Consider the following 21,458-nt stretch of genomic DNA (forward strand, 5'->3'; position numbering starts at 1 on the left):
TAGGCGAAAGAGTCTCTAGGAGGAGAGAGCAGAGGTAGAAGAACCCTGCCGGAGGGGGCAAGAGTGGTACTGCGGGGTAACGGAGGGAAAAGACAGGGAGGGCTCATCCTCATTCACTTGTGTCCTTGCCAATATATATTCCTTCTAAGGATCTTTCCCTTGCTCTTAGGGTAAAGACCAAAATCTTTGAGGTGACCTTCAAAGACAGCCCTGGGTCTCTCCCCTAACTGCCCCTCTGGCTCTCACCGTGTGCCTTCTAATGTCCTGTGTTTCCTCTTGCCTCAGTGCCTTTGCACAGACTATTCCTTAAGCCCAGGCTGCTCTGAAGACTGCCCCCACGCCCACTCCATTCTATTTGCATAGTTAAGCCAGCTTCCCCAGGGAAGCCTTCTCTGACCTCCACCCCCCATTAGGTTGTGTTCTCCTATCCCATCTTTCATAGCATTACTATGTTTATTATTATGTTTATGTGATTATTCAATTTTCTCCCCACCAGACTTTATGTTCCCTGGGAGTTGTCGCTTTGCTCCCAAGGGCCTATAGTACCTTTGCGGTGCCTGGGACACAGTGGATACTCAGTGGATCCACTGAGTATCCACAATGAAAAAATGAATCAACAAGCCCCTGAAGAGAAGGCAGGGGCTAGGAAAGTGCCAAAAATTCTGCAAAAACAATAAAAAATGACACAGACTTAGAAGATGCTGGAACAATGGTCTAATGATCCCTTTCTAGAGTAATCCAGGAGCCCGGGAGAGGGAGGCAATGGAAGAGAAGAACAACAATATCTATTAATTCCACGAACACTAACTTAGCTTTTTTTTTTTTTTTTTTTTTTTTGCGGTATGTGGGCCTCTCACTGTTGTGGCCTCTCCCATTGCGGAGCACAGGCTCCGGACGCGCAGGCTCAGTGGCCATGGCTCACAGGCCCAGCCGCTCCGCGGCATGTGGGATCTTCCCGGACCGGGGCACGAACCCGCGTCCCCTGCATCGGCAGGTGGACTCTCAACCACTGCGCCACCAAGGAAGCCCGATACACTAATTTTAAAAGGGCTATGGGGGTGGGGGTGGGGCTGTGATGAACTGGGAGATTGGGATTGACATATATACACTAATAAGTATAAAATAGATAACTAATAAGAACCTGCCGTACAAAAAATAAATAAATAAAATAAAATTCAACAACAACCAAAAAAGGGCTATAGGGGACTTACTTCCCTGGCACTCCAGTGGTTAAGACTCTGTGCTCCCAACGCAGGTGGCATAGGTTCGATCCCTGGTTGGGGAATTAAGATACCGCATGCCACACAGTATAGCCTAAAAAATAAATAAAAGGAAAACTAAATAAAAATAAAAAAAATAAAAAGGGCTACAAAAGGGTGGATGCATGACAACAACATTTTTTATAAGACAAAAATGAAACACTCATAAGGAAAAAGATTGGAATAATATACATCAGAATGTAATTATTATCATCTCTGGTTGATAACAAGAATGATTTTTATTTTATTGTTTTTTCTTTGTGCTTTCTATACTTCCAAGTTTTATGTATCAAACATGTATTATTTTTATAATTAGGTAAATTGTCATAAAAGTTATTGTTATTATTGATATTAAAGGTAGAGTCCCACTAAGTTTTTTAAAAGAAAGCTGTTATTTTCACCATAGTTAAAACAATATTTATTGAGGGTCTCCTATGCACCAGGTACTACTCTCAAAATTTCTGGCTGGGACTTTCCTGGTGGCTTGGTGGGTAAGAATCCACCTGCCAGTGCAGGGGACACAGGTTCGAGCCTTGGTGCAGGAAGATTCCACAGGCCACAGAGCAACTAAGCCCGTGTGCTGCAACTACTGAAGCCCGCACGCCTAGAGCCTGTGCTCCGCAACGAGAGAAGCCACTGCAATGAGAAGCTCGCGCACCACAACGAAGAGTAGCCCCCGCTCGCCACAACTAGAGAAAGCCCATGTGCAGAAACAAACACCCAACGAAGCCAAAGATAAATAAATAAATTATTTTTTTAAAAATCTGGTCTAGTAGACAAGCAACAGGCAACACAGTATAGGGTGGATGAGCTCTGATGGGAAAACCCAGTATGCACAAAGGAACCAGAGGGGGCTGCCTCACACTCTGGCCAAATCTGAACAAGTTAAGAATTAAAACAAATAATTACAGTACTGAATTATGATCCACTCTGTAAAATAAGAATCAATCTTTTGAAAAAAAAAAAAAAGAATCAATCCTTTGAGTCCATACTGATAACAAATAAACAAAATGAGATAAGGAAAAGCTCTTCTTTACAATAGAATGCCAACTAAATAAATGGAGATGGAATGATTGATTTAGAAAAATCAGGGAATTCCCTGGCGGTCCAGTGGTTAGGACTCAGTGCTTTCGTTATGGTGGCCCCGGGTTCAATCCCTGGTTGGGGAACTAAGATCCCACAGTCAAAAATAAAAATAAAAATAAAAATCATCATTTCAAGCCCATGATAGTAATGATTGATTTAGGCAAGAATCGTAAATAGACGCTAGAATCTGTGGGTCCAAACTTGAAGAGAAACAGGATTTTAGATCACTTTAAAGTATCTCCCCACAAATTGCTTACTAATTACAAAAGAAAAAAAAAGGTAACTTCACAGTTGAGAAACATGATGGATACCACAAATAATGATTCAAACTGACATCAAGGGCCTCTTGATGTGATGTACTAAGAAGGAAACAACATCACTTCTCTGGTATTGTTGCCAAAAACACATCTAATTATGAGGAAATTAGGGACATTCTACAAAATAAATGGCCTGTACTCTTCAAAAATGTAAATGTTATGAAAGATTTAAAAGTCTGGTGGGAGGGTGGTGGGATGAATTAGGAGATTGGAATTGACATGTATACTCTAATATGTATAAAATAGATAACTAATAAGAACCTGCTGTATAAAAACTAAATAAATAAAATTCAAAAAAAAATTAAAAATAAAGAAATAAACAAAAGTCTGAGAAACTGCTCCAGATTAGAGTCTAAAGAGACATAAATATTAAATGCCCTGCATGATCCTGAATTGGATTCTAGACCAGAAAACAAATTAAATAAAGGACACTATTGGGACAATTGGTGAAATCTGAATAGAATGTGTATATTAAACATAGTATTGAATCATTGTTAAATTTTGATGATTTTCCTGTTTCTGATTTTCTGGTTATGTAAACCAATATCCATGTTTTTAGGAAATACACACTGAAGTATTTGTGGGTAAAGGGACATGACGTCTGCAAATTACTCTCAAACAGTTCAGAAAAAATAATGTATGTCTTACATACATGGAGACAAAAGCAAAAATGTGATGAAATGTTAGTAATTGGTGAGTTACAGGATTTAGGTATACTGGATTTTTTTATAGTATTCTTGGGACTTTTCTGTAAATTTGAAATTATGAAAAACAAAATTTAAATATCACCATTCAAAAAAATAAAATAATAAAAAAATCACCATTTAATCCTATCTCCACCATGTACTTACAGATGTAACCTTGGATAAACCATGAAAGCTTCCACACTTCTAGAAAGTAGCTATTAATACCACCACGGGATCATTCTTCAATGGTAGACTGATTTACTAAATAAAAGAGCTTGGTGCAAATGTAGAGGGGAAAGAGGGCCTGGGGTACCTCCCTTCTGGACCCCCAAGGTTCCCAAATGAAAGCGGCGGGGCGGGGGGGCTTAGAAAGACGTGGCAAGAAGCACTCCGTGGAGGCTCGAGAGCAAGGGTGTCAGCTGGACTGGGCACACCTGAGCGGGCTCCGACCCAAGTCAATCAGAGCGCGGGTATTTTAGGAAGTGCCTCCCAGGCCTCAGCCTCAGTCTCTCCAGACTCTCCCACCCTGTGCCGGCTCTCCCTCCTCTAGCTAATCGTGGACCTGAAGCTCCAGCACCTAGACTTCTGGGCCAGCCTCCATGGCCAGGTCCCGGGATTGCTGGACTGGGACATGGGGAACGAGTCCTTTCTGGCCTTCACCACTACGCACCTGCCCTTAGCGGAACAAAACCGTGAGTGTCCGAGAGGGGGGTCGTGGGGGATGGGCGCGCCGCGGAGGGTCGGAGGCTCGTGGGCGCGCCGGGCCGGAAGCTCCCCGGCCTTTGACTTGCTCGCCACTCGCTCCCGCGAGCCCCGTGACTTTGTCGCGTTCGGGGCCCCGCGCCCCCTTTGTTGAGCTCTGGAGCTCCCACCCCGCCCCCACTTTTTCCGGGCAATGGAGTCCCCGCCTCGATGGAAAGCCCAGGGAGGGCAGGGGTCCTGCCTGAACACGGCTTTTCAATCCTACCCCACCCGCCCCGGCTAAATCCCAGAACTTTCTAGGCCTCTTCTCGGCCTTCTCTCCGTGGCGCCTACGCCATCGGGGCACACTACGTTTTCGTTCATCTTTCTCTTAAAATCTTTTTAAAATCGGTTTTGTTCGTGGCTGTATACCACCTCTTAATACATTGTCTGACACCTAGAGGTGCTCAATATTTGCTGAATGGATAGTTGACCGTTGTCTTTTAAGAACTTTTTTTGTTTGGTCCTCAAGTGTTGAGATTTGAGGTAATCACCTCCTACATTCATGGTACATGATTGCCATCTGTTTGGGCAAAGTACTTGGATTAACTCATTCAATCCCCACCCACTTTTGTCACCTCCCACACTCCCATGTATCAACCCTAATCCATTTAATGTCTTTAGATAGGTGTATCTTTGAAAACTGTTTAGCATTATTTTGCTTTTATAGGTGACGTTAATTTACATAAACTCATTGCTTTTTTTTTTTCCTCATTCAAATTGTTTTTGAGAGTTATTTCAGTTGCTAAATGCAAATCTGGTTCATCTTTTTTTTTTTTTTTTTTTTTTTTTTTTGTGGTACGCGGGCCTCTCACTGTTGTGGCCTCTCCCGCTGCGGAGCACAGGCTCCAGACGCGCAGGCTCAGCGGCCATGGCTCACGGGCCCAGCCGCTCGGCGGCATGTGGGGTCTTCCCGGACCGGGGCACGAACCCGTGTCCCCTGCATCGGCAGGCGGACTCCCAACCACTGCGCCACCAGAGAAGCCCTGATTCATCATTTCTGATTGCTGTGTGGTAATCTATCATCTGCATACATTACTTTTTGCATTTTAATTCTCCTTACTGATGGAGACAAAACTCCATTGGAACTCTTTGCAACCATAAGTAATGCTGACAAACATTCTTGTATCTTCACTGATTCAAGAAATATTTATTGAGCACCTCCAATTTGCCAGGCACTGTTCTGGACACTCATGTAATACATCATGAACAAAACAGACAAGTCTTCATGGAGCTGACATTCTACTGGGGCCACACAGGCAATCCACATCAAAATAAATAAACAAACAAACAAATAAATAAACGGTATGTTATAAGGTGATAACTGAGATGGGGGAAAAAAGGACATGGTAAGAGGGCTCAGGAATGGGGGCTGGGAGGTGGTGGCAGCTACAGTTTTCAATAGGGTTGGTCTTCATTGGGAACATTGTATATGAGGGTTGGTCTTCATTGGGAACATACGAGAAGAGCAGAGTTGAAGGAGGTGAGATAGTGAGCTGGAGGATACTTAGAGGAAAAGTTTCCCAGGCAGAAAAAATAGCCATTGTAGAAACCCTCAGGAATATGTCTGGGGGAACCGGTAAAGAGGCCAGTGAGGCTGGATCAAAGTAAATGAAGAGGAGAGTTCAGCGGGTGTGGGTCGTGGAGCGGAGATCAGGAAGAGCCGTCTTCCCCTTTGAGGGCGTTAGGGTTGATTCCAAGTAAGATGCAGCATGGTTGAAAGGTCTGGAACAGAGGAGTGACATGATGGCCAGCTTAGTGAGTGACCTGTGCTATTGCATAGTGCCTGTACTTGGTTTAACGTCCTGCTCTGTCTTAAGATTTTTAATAATTTTTGAACAAGGAGGCCCACATTTTCCTTTTGCACTGGGCCCTGCAAATTATGTAGCTGATCCTGAATGATCTATAGTCTGAAAAGATCACTGTGGCTGCTGGGTTGAGGGTACACTGTAAATGTAGAGCGACTGGGAAGCCAGGAGACTAGTTAGGAGGCTGCTGTAGTAATCCAGACAAGAGCTGATGGCAGACTGCACCACCAGGGTGGTGGCAGAGGATGTGGTGAGAAGGTAGAACCAGGTGGATTCGCTTGATGGATTGGATGTGTGGTGTGAAAAAGAGAGATTAGAGGATGACTCCTCCAGAGTTTTTGGCTGGTCAAGTGCAAGGATGGAGTTTTCTTGTAGTGAGATGGGGTAAGCTCCTGATAGGGTATTTAGGGAGGAAAATCAGGAGTTCTGTTCTGAACATGCTGAGTTTGAGATATTTTTTAGATATCCAAGTAGAAATGTTGAGTAAGCTGGTGGATATATAAGTCTGCAATTCTGGAGAGAGGTATGCAGATAGAAATTTTGAGAGTCTTTGGTACACGCCTGGCATTTAAGGGGTGAGGCTAGAGAAGAACCAACGATGAGCCCTGGGGGGCATTCCATTCTAAAGAGATTGGAGAGGAGATAAACCAAGAAAAAACTGAGGAAATGACCATTAAGAATCAAAACTGGTATTGTGGGGGCTTCCCTGGTGGCGCAGTGGTTGAGAGTCCGCCTGCCGATGCAGGGGACACGGGTTTGTGCCCCGGTCCGGGAAGATCCCACATGCCACGGAGTGGCTGGGCCCGTAAGCCATGGCTGCTGAGGCTGTGCGTCCGGAGCCTATGCTCCGCAACGGGAGAGGCCACAGCAGTGAGAGGCCCGTGTACTGCAAAAAAAAAAAAAACAAAACAAAAAAACTGGTATTGTGGTTTCCTGGAAACCAAGTGAAGAAAGTGTTTCAAAGAAGGAGTGGTCACAGGACAGGAACACTGCTGTGAGAGATCAGGTCAGAGGTGGGCTGACTATTGGATTTAGCAAAGCAGAGCCTTGATTATATGGTTTTGGTGGAGTGCAGCCTTGATCATAGTGGTTTTGGTGGAGTGGTGGAGAAGAAAGACTGATTGGCAAGGGTTTAAGTATGGAAGGGAGAGGAAGTGGAGACAAAGTATAGGCAATTCTTTCGAGGAGTTCTTCCTCAAAGGAAAGCAAAAATATGGAGTAGTGGCCTGGCACAGAAAGCGGGGACAAAAGAAGTTCTTGTTTTTAACAAGATGAGAGAATTAACAGCATATTTGAATGATGATAATGGTCCAGAGACAGAAATTTATAACAGAAAAGAGAGGAGACAGGAATTCCCTGGCCGTCCAATGATTAGGACTTGGCGCTTTCACTGCTCCCTGGTTAGGAAACTAAGATCCCACAAGCCTCCCGAGGCCAAAATAAATTTCAAACACTGTCCTTGAGGCATGGGGCCACCTGTGTGAGAGACAGCAGGGGAGGGAGATGGACAGAGGCACTATCCTTTGATCCCACTGAGATCACCCATCTGTTGGTCCCATCACCCTTTCCCTGCTCTCAAAGAGCAGAGTTAGAGGGGATGTCCTCTCTGTAACTAACCTGGAATCCCCCAAACAGGCTTACTCTCTTGCACACACCGTTGACTCCTTTGGCTCTCTACGGCTTTGGAACACTTGCTTGGCCAAACCACACCCTGATTAAATCCAACCAAACAAGTGCTCCAAAGCCATAGATCAATGGATTGGGGTTATCGGTTGGTATCAAAAGAGATGGCTGGAAAGAAGAGGTGGTGCATTTTTACATGGTGCAAAAATGAGGTTATGGAGAGGTTGCAGTTATTGGTTTAGGTTATGACAGTGAGGACTGTCTACATTAGGATGGAAGGCAGAATTCTGGGAGGAGAAGAGTTCAAGAAACTAGAGCCCAGGTTATTAGGATAATCATCTATGTATCTATTGAAATAGCCAAGATTTAAGGCAGGAGTAGCACTAGTGACAGTGAGCCAGGAACTAAATTCCTCTAAATGAGGGGGAGTGGCCGAGAATTTGGTAGATGATGGTAGCAATGAAAATTAGTATATAAATTCTTCTATTAACTTGAATAGACACACCCAGGATTAGACAGTAAATTGTAGTGCTGCCTGATTATTCTTCACCAGCACCAGTTGCTATTCAGATGTAATAAAGGATCCTATTTCACTGCATCTTTGCCAACACTTGGTATTACCTCTTTTTATAATTCTTGTCAGTTTGATGTAAAGTATTATATCATTCTTTTATTGTGTTCCTATTACTAGTAAGGCTCAGCATCTTCAGGTAGCCCCTCCTTGTGAATACTGATTCGTATCTTTCCCATGTATAGATTTGTCTTAGCCTTTTATTTTTTGATTTGTAGGAGCTGTCTATCAGAGAATTGAGAGTTCTGGAAATGATTTTTTTTCTGGTTTATTGTCTATTGATTTTTTTTTTCCCTTGTGAGTTTTACTGTGCAGAACCTTTCAATCTTTTTTTGTGTGTGTGGTACACGGGCCCCTCACTATTGTGGCCTCTCCCGTTGCGGAGCACAGGCTCCGGACGCGCAGGCTCAGCGGCCATGGCTCACGGGCCCAGCCGCTCCGTGGCATGTGGGATCTTCCCGGACCGGGGCACGAACCCGTGTCCCCTGCGTCGGCAGGCAGACTCTCAACCACCGCGCCACCAGGGAAGCTCACCTTTCAATCTTTATGTGTTATAATATCTGCATTAAATGTATAGGTTAATTTGAGGATAATTGGCATCTTTATAATATGTATTAATGTCTTTGTTTATTGAAGTTTTTTAGGTCCTTAAGTAGTAGGTACATCTTTTTCACATAAAGGTCCATTCTTTGATGAGTTAACCCCTAGATACATTATAACTTTGGTTGCTATTGTGAAAGCACCTTTTTGAAAAAAAAAATTATTTTCCAGTTTCTTAATGCTGGTATAGAGGAACAGTGGTGATTAGTATGTTGGTCTTATATCCAGCAAACTTGCTGGACTCTTATTGGTTCTAATAATTTATATAACGATTTTGTAGGGTTTTCTGTTAATCTGTTTTTTTCTATAAATAAATATAGTTTTGCCTTTTTCTTTCTTATATCTCTTACTACTTTTTCCTTTTTAGAATACTGTGTTGAACATTAACAATGTAATGGGCATCCTTTCTAATTACTGAGCTCTCTAATAAGTATATCATCATTTTCCAGACAAAAACCTAGATTCATCTGTAATATGAGGACACTCATGGGGACAATGATAGTTCCCCCTAACTGGACCAGAAGCCAGCTTCATGTCGAGCAGCTAGCTCTAATATATACCTGATTTACTCTAAGCCCACCATGTATTCATTCATCCAGTTAAGTTGAGCTCCTCCCATGCGCCAGGCAGTGAAGGAGACAGACCTGGAGATAGACACTAAGCAGGTAGTTACAATAAAATGTGTGCTACGGGAGTGTTTGGACAGGTAGTCAGAGAAGGCCTGCTTCAGAGAGACGTTTAAACAGAGACCTGATGGGTGAGTAGCAATTAACTAGGCAAGCAGGCAGAGGGAAGAGTGTTTCCAGCAAAGGGAACAGCTTATGGGAAGGCAGAGGATCTAGATGTGGTCTGTTGGAGATGGGTGGAGAGCCTGGGAGGAATGACTCAACACTAATGAGGAGCCAGGGCCTTGTAGACTATCTCAGGAATTTAGATTTGGCCCAAAGGCAATGGAAAGCCATCAAAAGATTTTACACTGAAGGGTGGCATGATTGGATTAACATTTTGGGAAGATCACTCAAACTGCAATACGGTAAGTTAAAGAAAAGAAGATAAGCAGACCTTTTAGGTTATAGGCTTGGACTAGGATGGTAGAACTTGGTGATTGATTGGGTGTGGCTGTACGGGAAAGAGGAGTCAAGAATGATTTCCGGGCTTCCCTGGTGGCGCAGTGGTTGAGAGTCCGCCTGCCGATGCAGGGGACGCGGGTTCGTGCCCCGGTCCGGGAAGATCCCACATGTGCGGAGCGGCTGGGCCCGTGATCCATGGCCGCTGCGCCTGCGCGTCCAGAGCCTGTGCTCCACAACGGGAGAGGCCACAACAGTGAGAGGCCCGCGTACCGCTAAAAAAAAAAAGAATGATTTCCAAGTATCTAGCCTGGACAGCTGGTTAGATGGGGCCATATGCTGAAACAAGGAATGCGGAGCAAGAGCAGGAAAACGGAGTTGACTTTTAGAAATGTTGTTCAAAATGCCTGTGGGTTATCCCATGGGCAGTTCTAGTTAAGGGCTAGCAGAGAAGTCTGGGCTAGAGATAAAGATTTGTAAGCCTTGAGTTTATAGATGGTGACTGACTAAAGTAACAGGCATTAATGAGAGGGTTTAGGGGCCGTAATGTGGGGTGAGAAGAGAAGAATGCAGAGGAGAATGAAAAGGTCAGAGAGGTAAGGGGAAACCAGTAGAATATGGCATCATAACTTCGCAGGCAGGGCCCATAGCCACCTCCCAGGGAAGCTTCAAGGGGCCGAAATGAAAATCCTAGGTTGTTTTGACTCTCTTCTTTTCTTTTTGCTAGTTGCCAGATATAAACTCCGAATAGTTGAGCCACCAAAACTACCTCTGGAAAAAAAACCCAACCCTGATAAAGATGGTGAGTAGATGGGAGTGAGTTCTCTGACATGGCCCTGTGGCCTGGGCGGGACACCCAAAGCCCATGACCCATGGCCCTCAATCTCCTTTTTCTCTGCACAGGTCCAGATTTCGAGCCCAACCTGTGGATGTGGGTAGACCCCAACATCGTGTTCCCCCCTGGAAAGCTGGAGGTCCGAGAACCCAGTAAGGGGAAGAATCTGACAAGCATAGTCCCTTCCCCTCAGCCACCCACAAAAGAAAAGGACTTTGCCAAATGCCCACAGGCCACAGTGGTGGAGTCGCCATCACTTTCTGGAGACCAGTATCCCCCTCGGAAGCGGTTTGCCTCTTCCCCCAGCAACTGGGAGGTAGGGATTTCTGGGCTGTGGGAGGGACTTGGGATGTAGGCAGGGTGGGCACAGGGATGATGCGCAGACTTCTGTTTTCTTAGGGTTAATGAAGGGTTAATGGGTTCCGAAATTAGCTGTGCCCCTGGGTTGGGGAGAAGCCCAGATGGTGGCCCTAGACCACCACCCCTTCCTGCCACTGCACCCCTGGAGTAGAGGCTGTGGAGTCAGGACCAGTTCCTACTCTGTACTCCTCTAGCTCACAGAAGAGAAGGAGGCTGAGGACCAGGATGACAGCTCCTCTGTGGCTCTCCCGTCCCCTCACAAAAGGGCCCCCCTCCAGAGTCGGAGGCTTCGGCAAGCCAACAGCCAGGAGGGAGGGCTGTGGTCCCGGCCCCCTCTCAATTACTTCCACCTAATTGCACTGGCATTAAGAAACAGTTCCCCCTGTGGCCTCAACGTGCAACAGATCTACAGTTTCACTCGGTATGTGCCGGGGGCCCTGTGAGGAGGGCGAAGGGGAGGGGGCAGGGCCCTGCTCTGATACCTTCCAGGCCCTGGGCTGCTGCTTCAGTTCCCCCATCTGGGTCTGAGAGGATGCTTCTCCTTTCCCAGGCACTGGTTCTGGGTTGCCCCCGACTGTGTGTCCACACCTCACATAGACGGGAAGATATCCACCCCACCTCCTTTCACATCTAAGAAACTCCCATCTTTTTATACCTTAGTTCCTTAACATATAAAATCACCCAGGTCATAAATTCTCCCATCTTCCCTCTCAAGAACACCCAGTATAAAATCTGGTTTCCCCAACAGTTTCTCACATGCCTTCCCTTTGGACTGAACTGCCTGGCACAGCCTGTTCCCCAAGGACCCGGGGAAGCCGGGCTGGGAAGGGATTTACGTTGAGCTTTGAGAGTCGGGTACCCATGAGTATGACGAGTTTCTCGGACCTTTTCCCTCTATTATCAGAAGAGTCGCAGAGCATTAATCCTCAAGAGGCGTCCTCCTTGACCAGGATTCCTCTGACAGGAGCTTGTTGGCCTGATTTCTGCTCTGTTCCTGTTGCAAGTCAAACTCCTGAGCCCTCGGAGGGAGGGAGGAAAGCGAGCCAGGGAGTGGGGGCAGTGAACTGGGTCTGTAAGGTGAGGCTCTACACAAGCACTGCGCCAGGTGGAGGTCTGACACATGCTTAGTTGGCAGAGTGCGTCGTGGGCCAGCTTGCCCTTCTCCGATGTGAGAGAAGGGCTGAGGCTCCTGGCCCCCGGGGAGAACATTCTCCAGGGTAAGGCATCTCCCAGAGAGACCACACCTCTCCTTGCCATTCCTCCCTGTCTGCAGACAACATTTCCCCTTTTTCCGGACGGCTCCTGAAGGCTGGAAGAATACCGTGCGTCACAATCTCTGTTTCCGAGACAGCTTTGAGAAAGTGCCGGTCAGCATGCAGGGTGGCGCCAGCACACGGCCCCGATCCTGCCTCTGGAAGTTGACCGATGAGGGACACCGCCGCTTTGCAGAGGAGGCCCGCGCCTTGGCCTCCACTAAGCTGGAAACTATCCAACAGTGTATGAGTCAGCCAGGTGTGAGGCCTCATCACACGTGGGGCCGAGGGGAGGGGCCCTGAAGATTCTGACCCAAGGCCGAGCGTGCAGGGAAGGAGCCAGGGTCACATGGGGGGGTCGCGGGGAGGGGGCAGCACCTTCTGTAGGAAGGGGAGAGGACAGCAGTGTTCTGAGACCCTGGGGTGGTGCCTGCCTCGGGTCCCCCCACGCACAAGCACGGAACCTGAGGTGCTGGGAGTTGATGGAGAAACAGCTAAGGTGCAGCTGGCCCTACTCACAGCCCCGCAGCCTGGGGAAATGGTAACCACACAATGTGAGAAGCATGGTATAAAAGGTTCTCTGCAAAGGGGGCTTTTTCTTCTCCTGGAGACCAGGTGGCATTTGGGCCTTGAGAGAGTAAAAGTAGATCATTTGCCGTGAGAGAGCTTTCCAGGCTTAGGGAACAGCGTCTGCAAACGGCAGATAGATCCCTTTGACTTCTTTCCTTACAGATGTGATGCCCTCCCTCTTCGACCTTTAGTTCCACAAACCATCCGTCAGCCCATGCCTTATTAAAGTTATCTGCAGCATCCTGGTGTGTCTGTGGTCCGAGGGTGGGGCAGGAGTGGGGGCGGAGGTGGGCTCTGAGGTTGGAAATGGGATGCCCTCAGAGCTGATGGGTGGGGCAGTTGCCTGGTGCACAGCAAAGGGTGCCCATGCTCTTCTTTCTTCAAAGGAACAAAACACTCAACCCTCTTTAGGTCCCATTTTTCTTGGGAGATGCTAGCATAAAGCAGCCAGGCCCGCAAAAGGCCCCCCCAAATCACTACCCACTCAAACGAGTGGATGTAATCAGTTGGGGACAAAGAGGAGAGGCCTAGGGAAACGCATCATCTATGGAACAGTTGAAGGAAAAACGCTTGGAGGAGGCCATGAAGGAGCAGTGAGAAAGGTGAAAGGAAAGAATTTCTTGAGAAAAGGAGTAGCCAGGCTTAAGTCTCATTTCCCTCATTTAAGCATTGGGGGTGAGGGGTGGGAACTCAGAGCTGAGAGGCATGGCCCTTCCATACTTCCGGTTTCAGTAGAAACCAGAGCACTTGTCCTTAGAGGCTGCAGATCACAGCTGGGCTGCTGTGGCTTCCCTGGTTGCAGGAGACCGTGTCCAGGGCAAGGCCAGCTGCCAGCCTCAAACCTGAGGGATAGGGAGAAGCCAGGGGGACAGGAAAGGAAGGAACGAGATTCAGAGCTGTGTCGGGATGCCACGGCCATTCCCACAGTGCTTGAAGTTCCTGCTGGGTTTCCCACAGGGCTGAGATGACCCTTCTCGTTCCCTCTCCTGCTCTTCCCTCACCCCGCGACAGGCCTGTACAGAAACATGGCTCCAGCCACAGACACTGTCCCAGGGGGGCATCGCTACTCCCCAGAGGTAGCCGTGGGTGGTGTGTGAGTCTCAAGAAGGGCACTGGCTCTCAGCTCTGATGTAGCTGCTTGCTGCTCCTGCATCCTCGTTCTAGAAGAACCTGCCTCAGGCAGCCACTTTCTCTTTAAGCTTGAGTGTCTTGATCAGGAAAATGAGATAATGATGGCTCTTTCTTTTTTAAATTTTTATTTTTATTTTTTTTGGACACACAGCATGGCATGTGGGATCTTAGTTCCCCTATCAGGGATTGAACCCGCACCCCCTGCAATGGAAGCGTGGAGTCTTAACCACTGGACCGCCAGGGAAGTCCCTGATGGCTCTTAGTACTGTACCTGTACCAGCACGAAGATGGGGAGGGATGGAGTAGAGTGCCTCATACCAAACCTGGCTCCCAGTTCTAAATAAATGGTAGCTGTTTTTTTGCTTCTTGTGATGTCTAGTTAGGACCCGCCTCCTTCCTCCAGGATGCTGGTGGACTAGTAATGGCCTGGATTTACTTTCAGCACTTGGCAACTCTCAGTGGGAGCCGGGACCTTGCTCCATCTCTGACTCTCCGCTCTGCTCCCACTCAGCAGATGACCTGTCATCTCTCACTATATCTTCTTTAGCACAGTTTTCTTAACATTTCTAAGTACACACAGATTTGATTTGGGAACTAAATAGGACAATGGAAAGTGTGTAGTCCTGTGACTGGCATATTAACATTGAGCGCTCACAACTGGACCAGACATCATTCTAAGTGCATGTGCAGGTTTAATCCATACAGAGGCCCTAAGGAGTAGGTACTGTTATTCTTCTCAGGTAGTTGAGTGTGATAGCTATTTAAGGAGTTGCCTTCATTTCTGTCCACTTATTCAGCCCTTAATCCCTTGCAGTCTAGAGCACTATAAAATCAGACTGCCTCCTCCCTAGTCTCTGAAACATGGTATTCCTGAAAAGCATGGCCCATGCCCTATCTGACCAAAATCTTTACCTTTGAAGAAAGGCCCCGGTTCATCTGCTTGGTTTGCACGTTTTTGGTAACAGACATGCAGTCTCGCCCTGGTCACTTGTCCATCACCACAGCCACCTCTGCTCTACCCGCTCCAGCTTTGCATTCATTCTGGAATATGCACCCAAAGCAGCGCTAGGCCAGGGGCTCTCACTGGTCCTGTGGTTGCCGCAAGGATGTGGGGGATTGGCAGGCCCAGGAGTGTCAAGTGTCAGTGCAGGAGGCAGTGTCTCACCTTAAAGAGCTGAGCCTCATACCAAAGGCCATTGAGAATGAGCTGAGCCAAGAACCTAACCCGGTTTTACACCTAAGCAGAAAGTATTTGTTGTGTTGTTTTATTATGTACTAAATTTTCCAGGAATGCAACTCTTATGTAAAGTGAAGGAAGACTGTACTTTTTTTAGTTTGGAAGTTTTCTGAGAGTTGTTTGCCATTTCGGAAAATCACTTCACTGACAGCAAAGTTGCTCTGGTATTTAACTCACCAATACCACTTGCCTGTATTGGTCTGTTTGTATTTGTTGTAATCATCAGGATTCTACATGTATAAACAAATACTTAGCTATTTCAAGGTAGCCAATATACAGAAAAAAGTATTTTCAGGACTGCCCTGGTGGCACAGTGGTTAAGACTCTGCACTTGCAATGCAGGGGGCCCGGGTTTGATCCCTGGTCAGGGAACTAGATCCCACATGCATGCTACAACTAAGGAGCCAGCGAGCCACAGCTAAAACCTGGCGCAAACTAATTAATTAATAAATTAAAAAATCAGAATAGCTCTATATCCATTTTTTAAAGTATTTCAATAATCATTTGAATGACATCTCTTTAAGCTATTCACAATAAGTATCTACACATTTTTAACTCTCATATTTTCAAATATAGTTTATCGGACTTCCCTGGCAGCGCAGTGGTTAAAAATCCACCTGCCAATGCAGGGAACATGGATTTGAGCCCTGGTCTGGGAAGGTCCCACATGCCATGGAGCAACTAAGCCTGTGTGCCACAACTACTGAGCCTGCGCACTACAGCCCGTGAGCCACAACTACTGAAGCCCGCGTGCCTAAAGCCCGTGCTCCACAAGAGAAGCCACCTCAATGAGAAGCCCGCGCACCGCAACGAAGAGTAGCCCCCGCTCGATGCAACCACAGCCATGTGCAGCAACGAAGACCCGACACAGCCAAAAATAAATAAATAAATTTATAAAAAAGAATATATATAGTTTATCCACTAGAATACATTTTTATACATTTCTCTCCCTTTATTTTTCTGTTGTATTACCGTTGGAGCATTACAGCTTGATTTTTTTTTTTAATTGTATGTGTAGGTAGGTTATTTTATCAGTATGGTTCATTTCAAGGTGGTAAAGACGGTCTTACAGAGTATTTGCTCCATTCCTAGGGTGTTAAGGCTGATGAAGTAGAAAACCACCAAACCAAGCAACGTATAAGATATAGTCCCTGGGGCTTCCCTGGTGGCGCAGTGGTTGAGAGTCCGCCTGCCGATGCAGGGGATACGGGCTCGTGCCCCGGTCCGGGAAGATCCCACATGCCGCGGAGGGGCTGGGCCCGTGAGCCATGGCCACTGAGCCTGCGCATCCGGAGCCTGTGCTCCGCAACAGGAGAGGCCACAACAGTGAGAGGCCCGTGTACCACAGAAAAAAAAAAAAAAAAAAGATATAGTCCCTGTCCCAGAGGCGCTCATCCTCAGTGACCTTGGCAACCAGTGAGGACGATACAATGGAATAAGTTCCGTTCATGTCCAAACCCCAGAGCCTAGCATGGGGCCCATTAGGTAGTTAGAATGCTCTGTTTGCTAGGACTTGTCACTAGTAACTTCCCTAACAGGCAGATTCCTTGTTCTCTGGAAGCACAGAGAAGAGGGCAATTAGCGTGAGAGGAACTGGGGAAGACTTCTCACAGGAGAAGTTAGTACAGGGTCTTTTTTCCAGGTCTGGAAAACAACAGCTAGCTCTTCTCCGGAAGTGATGTCCCCTGCATTGGCAAGCGGATTTTTAACCACTGTGCCACCAGGGAAGTCCAACTCCCTTTTATTTTTTAAATGATGCTCAGCCACTCATTGAAAGTGGCTTGGAGGGGGCAAACATGGAAGCAGGAAGGCCTGTAGGGAGGTGACTGCAGAATCCAGGTGGCAGTAGAAATGGAGAGAAGCAGCCTGATTTGATGATATAGCTTGGAGGCAGAATCAACACGTCAACAGTATTGACTAGATGTAGGAGGAGAAAATAATGACTCTGAGGTTTTTGGTTTGAATGATTGGATGAATGATGAGAAGGGGCAGCAGGTTTGAGCAGTTTTGTGTTTAGAATGTGTGAGACATCAGGGTGGTTATGTCAAGTTGATAATTGTTGTAAGTCTGGAGTTCAGAAGATAAGCCTGAGCTGAAGACGTAAATACATTTGAGAATCAGGGGGATATAGACAGTATTTAAATCATACTCAAAGTACTGGTGTAGAAAGATATTCATAATACATTTTTAGGGCTAAAAAAACAAACAGTAGCAGAACAGTATGTTCGATATGATTCCAAATGTGACAGAAACTATATATATATATATACATATAAGTATGCTGTCTACACACAGAAAATGTCTTAAAGAAAACAGGTATCAGTAATAGTCATCTTTGGGGATTGGCGGGTGGCAAAAAGATATGGAGGCCAATCCCTTTTTATTTATTTATTTATTTATTTTAAAAATATGTATTTATTTGGCTGTGCTGGGCCTTAGTTGCAGCACGCAGGATCTTTAGTTGCGGCATGCGGACTCTTAGTTGCAGCATGTGGGATATAGTTCCCTGACCAGAGATTGAACCTGGGCCCCAGGCATTGGGAGTGCAGAGTCTTAGCCACTGGACCACCAAGGAAGTCCCCCTTTTTATTTATAGCTTTGGTACAGGTTTTTTTTTTCTTTTTTAATAAGAAATTTCTTTTTAGAATTTTTAAATAAATAAAGCTATTCACTAGCCTGTTTTGTAGTTTGATACTCTAATTGTTAGGGAACCATTGACTGATACCACCCACCTTGGCCAGGCACAATGATAACCACTTGCATGAGTTGTCTCACAACAGGAGTTCCCAATAAGGAACAGGGTGCTGCCACTGAAAACTAACCAGGAGAATCTGGGAGGGGCCAAAAGGAGGGAGGAGACGCCAGCCCATAATATTGTCCTACCAAGCTCTCAGAATCCTTTGCACTGGAATCCATCTTGGCTGAGAGATGCATGCACCACCAGGAAGGACCCTGAGTCAGACCAAATATAGGCCAAGAAAGATGATTGGCCAGAGACAACCCTGAAAACTAACCCCATTACCATGAAACATGAGACTGCGAGCTACGAGCTACGTGGCAGAGCAGTTCTGGGTTCCCTTACCCTGCTCCTCTCCACCTGGGGGCCCCTTCCCAATAATGTCTTCTGCTTCGTCAGTACATGTATCTCCTCAGACAATTCATTTCCGAGTGTTAGACAAGAGCCCACTCTTGGGCCCTGGAAGCGGTCCCCCTTCCTGCAACATAATTAGCAGGCTGTTAGCTGCATGCTTCTGAGGCTCCTTCCCAGCACAGACTCCCACCCCATGGGCATGTTAACACCAGGGTGTCTGGAGTTTTGATGATTTTAACTTAATTTGACAAATATTCATAGAAGATCCCTTTCTGCTAGTTCTACTGAGTCAGGTATGATCAAGACACAGTCCCTGCACTTGAAGAGCTTTTTAACTATTGAGTTTTCAACTGACTACTAAACAAAACGACAAGATGATGGGCAAAGGACCTTGGAATGGAAAAATTAATTCTGCAGGATCCACTCTGGTAGGCTTCACAAAAGGGGTGACATTTCATTCATTCAATCATGAATTGATCTAAGAGCTTATGACTAGATTGAGAGCTTACCATGTTCCAGACAAAGTCACCAGCCTTGTGGAAATTCCATTCTAGTTCATATTTCAGAGCCCTATATAATAGAAAGAACTTATCAGGCAGAGCTGGAAAGAAGTAAATTCTAGGCAGAGGGAACCAAGGGCTGGAGATGCTAAAGTGCATAGGAGCAACAGGACTGCAGGAATATTGCCTGGAGGAGCAATAGGTGGGGGGGAGGGTGGGGGGGAGTGGGAGAGTGTGGGACACAAGACTGAAAAGGAGGTTAGGAGACTTAGTGTAAAATTCATGTTGTGAAATTTAGATATTTCCTGAAGGCAACTTAGAGACATTAAATTAATCAGGAAAGTCATTTTAGAGACTACCTTAAGACCAGCGTGTGGAGGATAAATGGAGGTGAAATACACCAGACACTTGGAAACCAGTCAGAAAGATTTTACATGAATCTAAGCAAGAAAGGTAGGGAAATGAAATAAGGTATGGTCTATGAGTATAAAAGGTGGAGAACAGATTTTAGACATCTCAGAAATCCAGTAAGACAGCTTGCACAGGGTGGATGTGGGGACTAAGTGAAAGGGAGAATCAAAGATAACTTACTGTAGGGACTTCCCTGATGGCTCAGTGGTTAAGAATCTGCCTGCCAATGCAGGGGACACCGATTCGAGCCCTTCCCTGGTCTGGGAGATCCCACAGGCCGCGGAGCAACAAAGCCCGTGCGCCACAACTACTGAGCCTGCACTCTAGAGCCCACGAGACACAATAAGTGAAGCCCGTGCACCTAGAGCCCATGCTCCGCAACAAGAGAAGCCACTGCAATGAGAAGCCCGCGCATCGCAACGAAGAGTAGCCCCCGCTCGCCGCAACTAGAGAAAGCCTGTGCGCAGAAACGAAGACCCAACACAGCCAAAAATAAATTAAAATAAGTTAAAAAAAAGATAACTTACCCCAAAACTCCAGGCTTTAGTTTAGTGGTTATCATTCACTGGGAGGATGAAAACGGGATGATCTGAAGAGGAAGAAATTGAGTTCCATTCACACAGTCTAGTTCAGATGGCAGCCGAATGAATACTCAGTAACGGAAGACTTTAGGGAAACAGTTTCAAAAGCCAAATTGCAGAGGGCTGAAAAGTTAGGCGTTTAAGCAGATGGTATAGACTACTCTAAAGCAGCTTTGGGACAAATGACGGAAACAGATGGGATGGTTGGGGTGTGACACAATGAGAGGTCTTTGTAGGTCAAGTGAAGTAATATGTTGCCGTGAGAGTGTGGTGGAAGTATTCCTGGGATCCAATGGGTAAAGCGAAGTCAAGAGGACCTCAGACCTAGACCAGTGATTCTCAAACTTGACTGAGCATCAGAATCACCTGAAGGGCTCATTAAACCACAGATTGCCGGGACCCACTCTGGAGTTTCCTATTCAGTAGGTCTGGGGTGGGGCCCAATAATTTGCATTTCTAACAAGCTCCCAGATGCTGATGCTGCTGACCTGGAGGCCACACTCTAAAGGTTTTTAAAATTTTTAAACCTGGCCTAGAGCAAAGCATTTAGTAGCTGGCATATGATGAATAATTTTCCAAGTGACTGGATAAGAGTACTCATATTCAGGAAAGGAGGTCTCCCTGCAGTTAAAGACCAGATGGAAGGTAAGTCCACACAGGAGGATGGAAGACGGTGGTCAGAGTAGAACTTCAGAGTCTGAATTCAGAGAAGGAGCAATTTTTGGTGGACAAGGTCCAGGGGAGTGATGAGAGGTCAAGGAACTGAGAACTGCAAGGTCATCAAAATATATCACATCTGGCAAAGGCCTGAGTCTAAAGGGAAGCTCCATCAGGATGTCAAGGTCTGAAGGGGAGTCTGGCTACTTTCTGGGTCTGAATTATGTAGAGTTGACTGGATATGCCCACAGACATTGTAACCCATCCAGGTTAATGCACCAATACAGGTAACAAATGTAAGGGAAGCTGGGGACTTTGTGCCAGCTCTGTTTGCACATCCTATAAGTTAAGGTGTGGGCCAGGCCCCAGGCTTTTTGGAGGGAGTTCTAGGGTGGAGATCACAGTCTGGGGATTTCAGCCCTGGGAGGGAGCAATTCACCTTAGGTGCTAAGGGAGCAGGACAGACAGGAAGGCTGTTGACTCTGGGAGAAATGGCTTGTAGAGAATAAAGTTCCACTAGTTTAGCACGTTTACAGATTAAACACGTCTGCTAACCCTCAGCAGTGACTGCACCCTTTATAGCTTTCCCTTTACAGCTTTACAGGAGCAACGTTCAGATCACCCCTGTGGGGTATGAGCGTGATCAGGTCATAGATTAGGCCTTCAGCTTGTGTTCCCTACAGCCTGCTGGCAATGCCTCTGCCGCTTTATACCTGTGCAACCTTCCACAAACTTACCTCCTCCTTCACGCCTCAGTTTCCCGCTTGTAAAATGCCAGTAATAACAGGACACCACACAGGGCTATTGTGAAGATTACCTGAGGTAGTTAAGGTAAAGCTCTGGACCCCCACTGAGCACCCTATAAATACTAGTTACGATTATGTTACATTGTCTCTACGGGTCCTTGTCGGTGTCCAGATACGTGCGCGGTCCCCCCTAACTGTTGCGTGCGCTCCTTCCCCTCACCTTTTCCAGCCAGACTGCATTTGGCGGTACTGGCGACGGGCTGGGTTTGCGCGCAATGAGGGTTCCCAGAGAAAAACCCGCGCAACCGTAGTAGGACTTGCAGTGGCG

The 21,458-nt window shown here is 46.5% G+C and overlaps 1 protein-coding gene and 1 long non-coding RNA gene across 2 annotated transcripts; one reads left to right on the top strand and one right to left on the bottom strand.

Moving 5' to 3' along the window:
• Positions 1 to 1,247: 1,247 nt before the first annotated feature.
• LOC112404021 (uncharacterized) lies at positions 1,248 to 19,700 on the bottom strand. The gene is made up of 3 exons (XR_003004027.1): positions 19,674 to 19,700; positions 18,745 to 18,805; positions 1,248 to 1,314 (listed from the first exon to the last, which is right to left on the bottom strand). It is a non-coding gene; the product is annotated as an uncharacterized LOC112404021 (long non-coding RNA).
• Positions 3,911 to 12,967, top strand: FOXR1 (forkhead box R1). Its single transcript, XM_024751831.1, has 6 exons — positions 3,911 to 4,040; positions 10,486 to 10,560; positions 10,662 to 10,909; positions 11,148 to 11,374; positions 12,227 to 12,465; positions 12,939 to 12,967. Exons 1-6 carry the CDS (start codon positions 3,980 to 3,982, stop codon positions 12,965 to 12,967), a joined length of 879 nt encoding a protein of 292 aa, XP_024607599.1. The 5' UTR covers positions 3,911 to 3,979.
• Positions 19,701 to 21,458: the final 1,758 nt, after the last annotated feature.

The sequence above is a fragment of the Neophocaena asiaeorientalis genome, unplaced genomic scaffold (assembly GCF_003031525.2).
Source record: "Neophocaena asiaeorientalis asiaeorientalis breed wild unplaced genomic scaffold, Neophocaena_asiaeorientalis_V1.1 scaffold479, whole genome shotgun sequence".
NCBI lineage: Eukaryota > Metazoa > Chordata > Mammalia > Artiodactyla > Phocoenidae > Neophocaena > Neophocaena asiaeorientalis.

Coding starts and splice junctions, on each gene's coding strand:
- FOXR1 (XM_024751831.1), top strand. CDS start 3,980: ATGGGGAACGAGTCCTTTCTGGCCTTCACCACTACGCACCTGCCCTTA. Junction 10,561..10,661: donor ACCCAACCCTGATAAAGATG/GTGAGTAGATGG, acceptor TTCTCTGCACAG/GTCCAGATTTCGAGCCCAAC. Junction 10,910..11,147: donor CTTCCCCCAGCAACTGGGAG/GTAGGGATTTCT, acceptor GTACTCCTCTAG/CTCACAGAAGAGAAGGAGGC.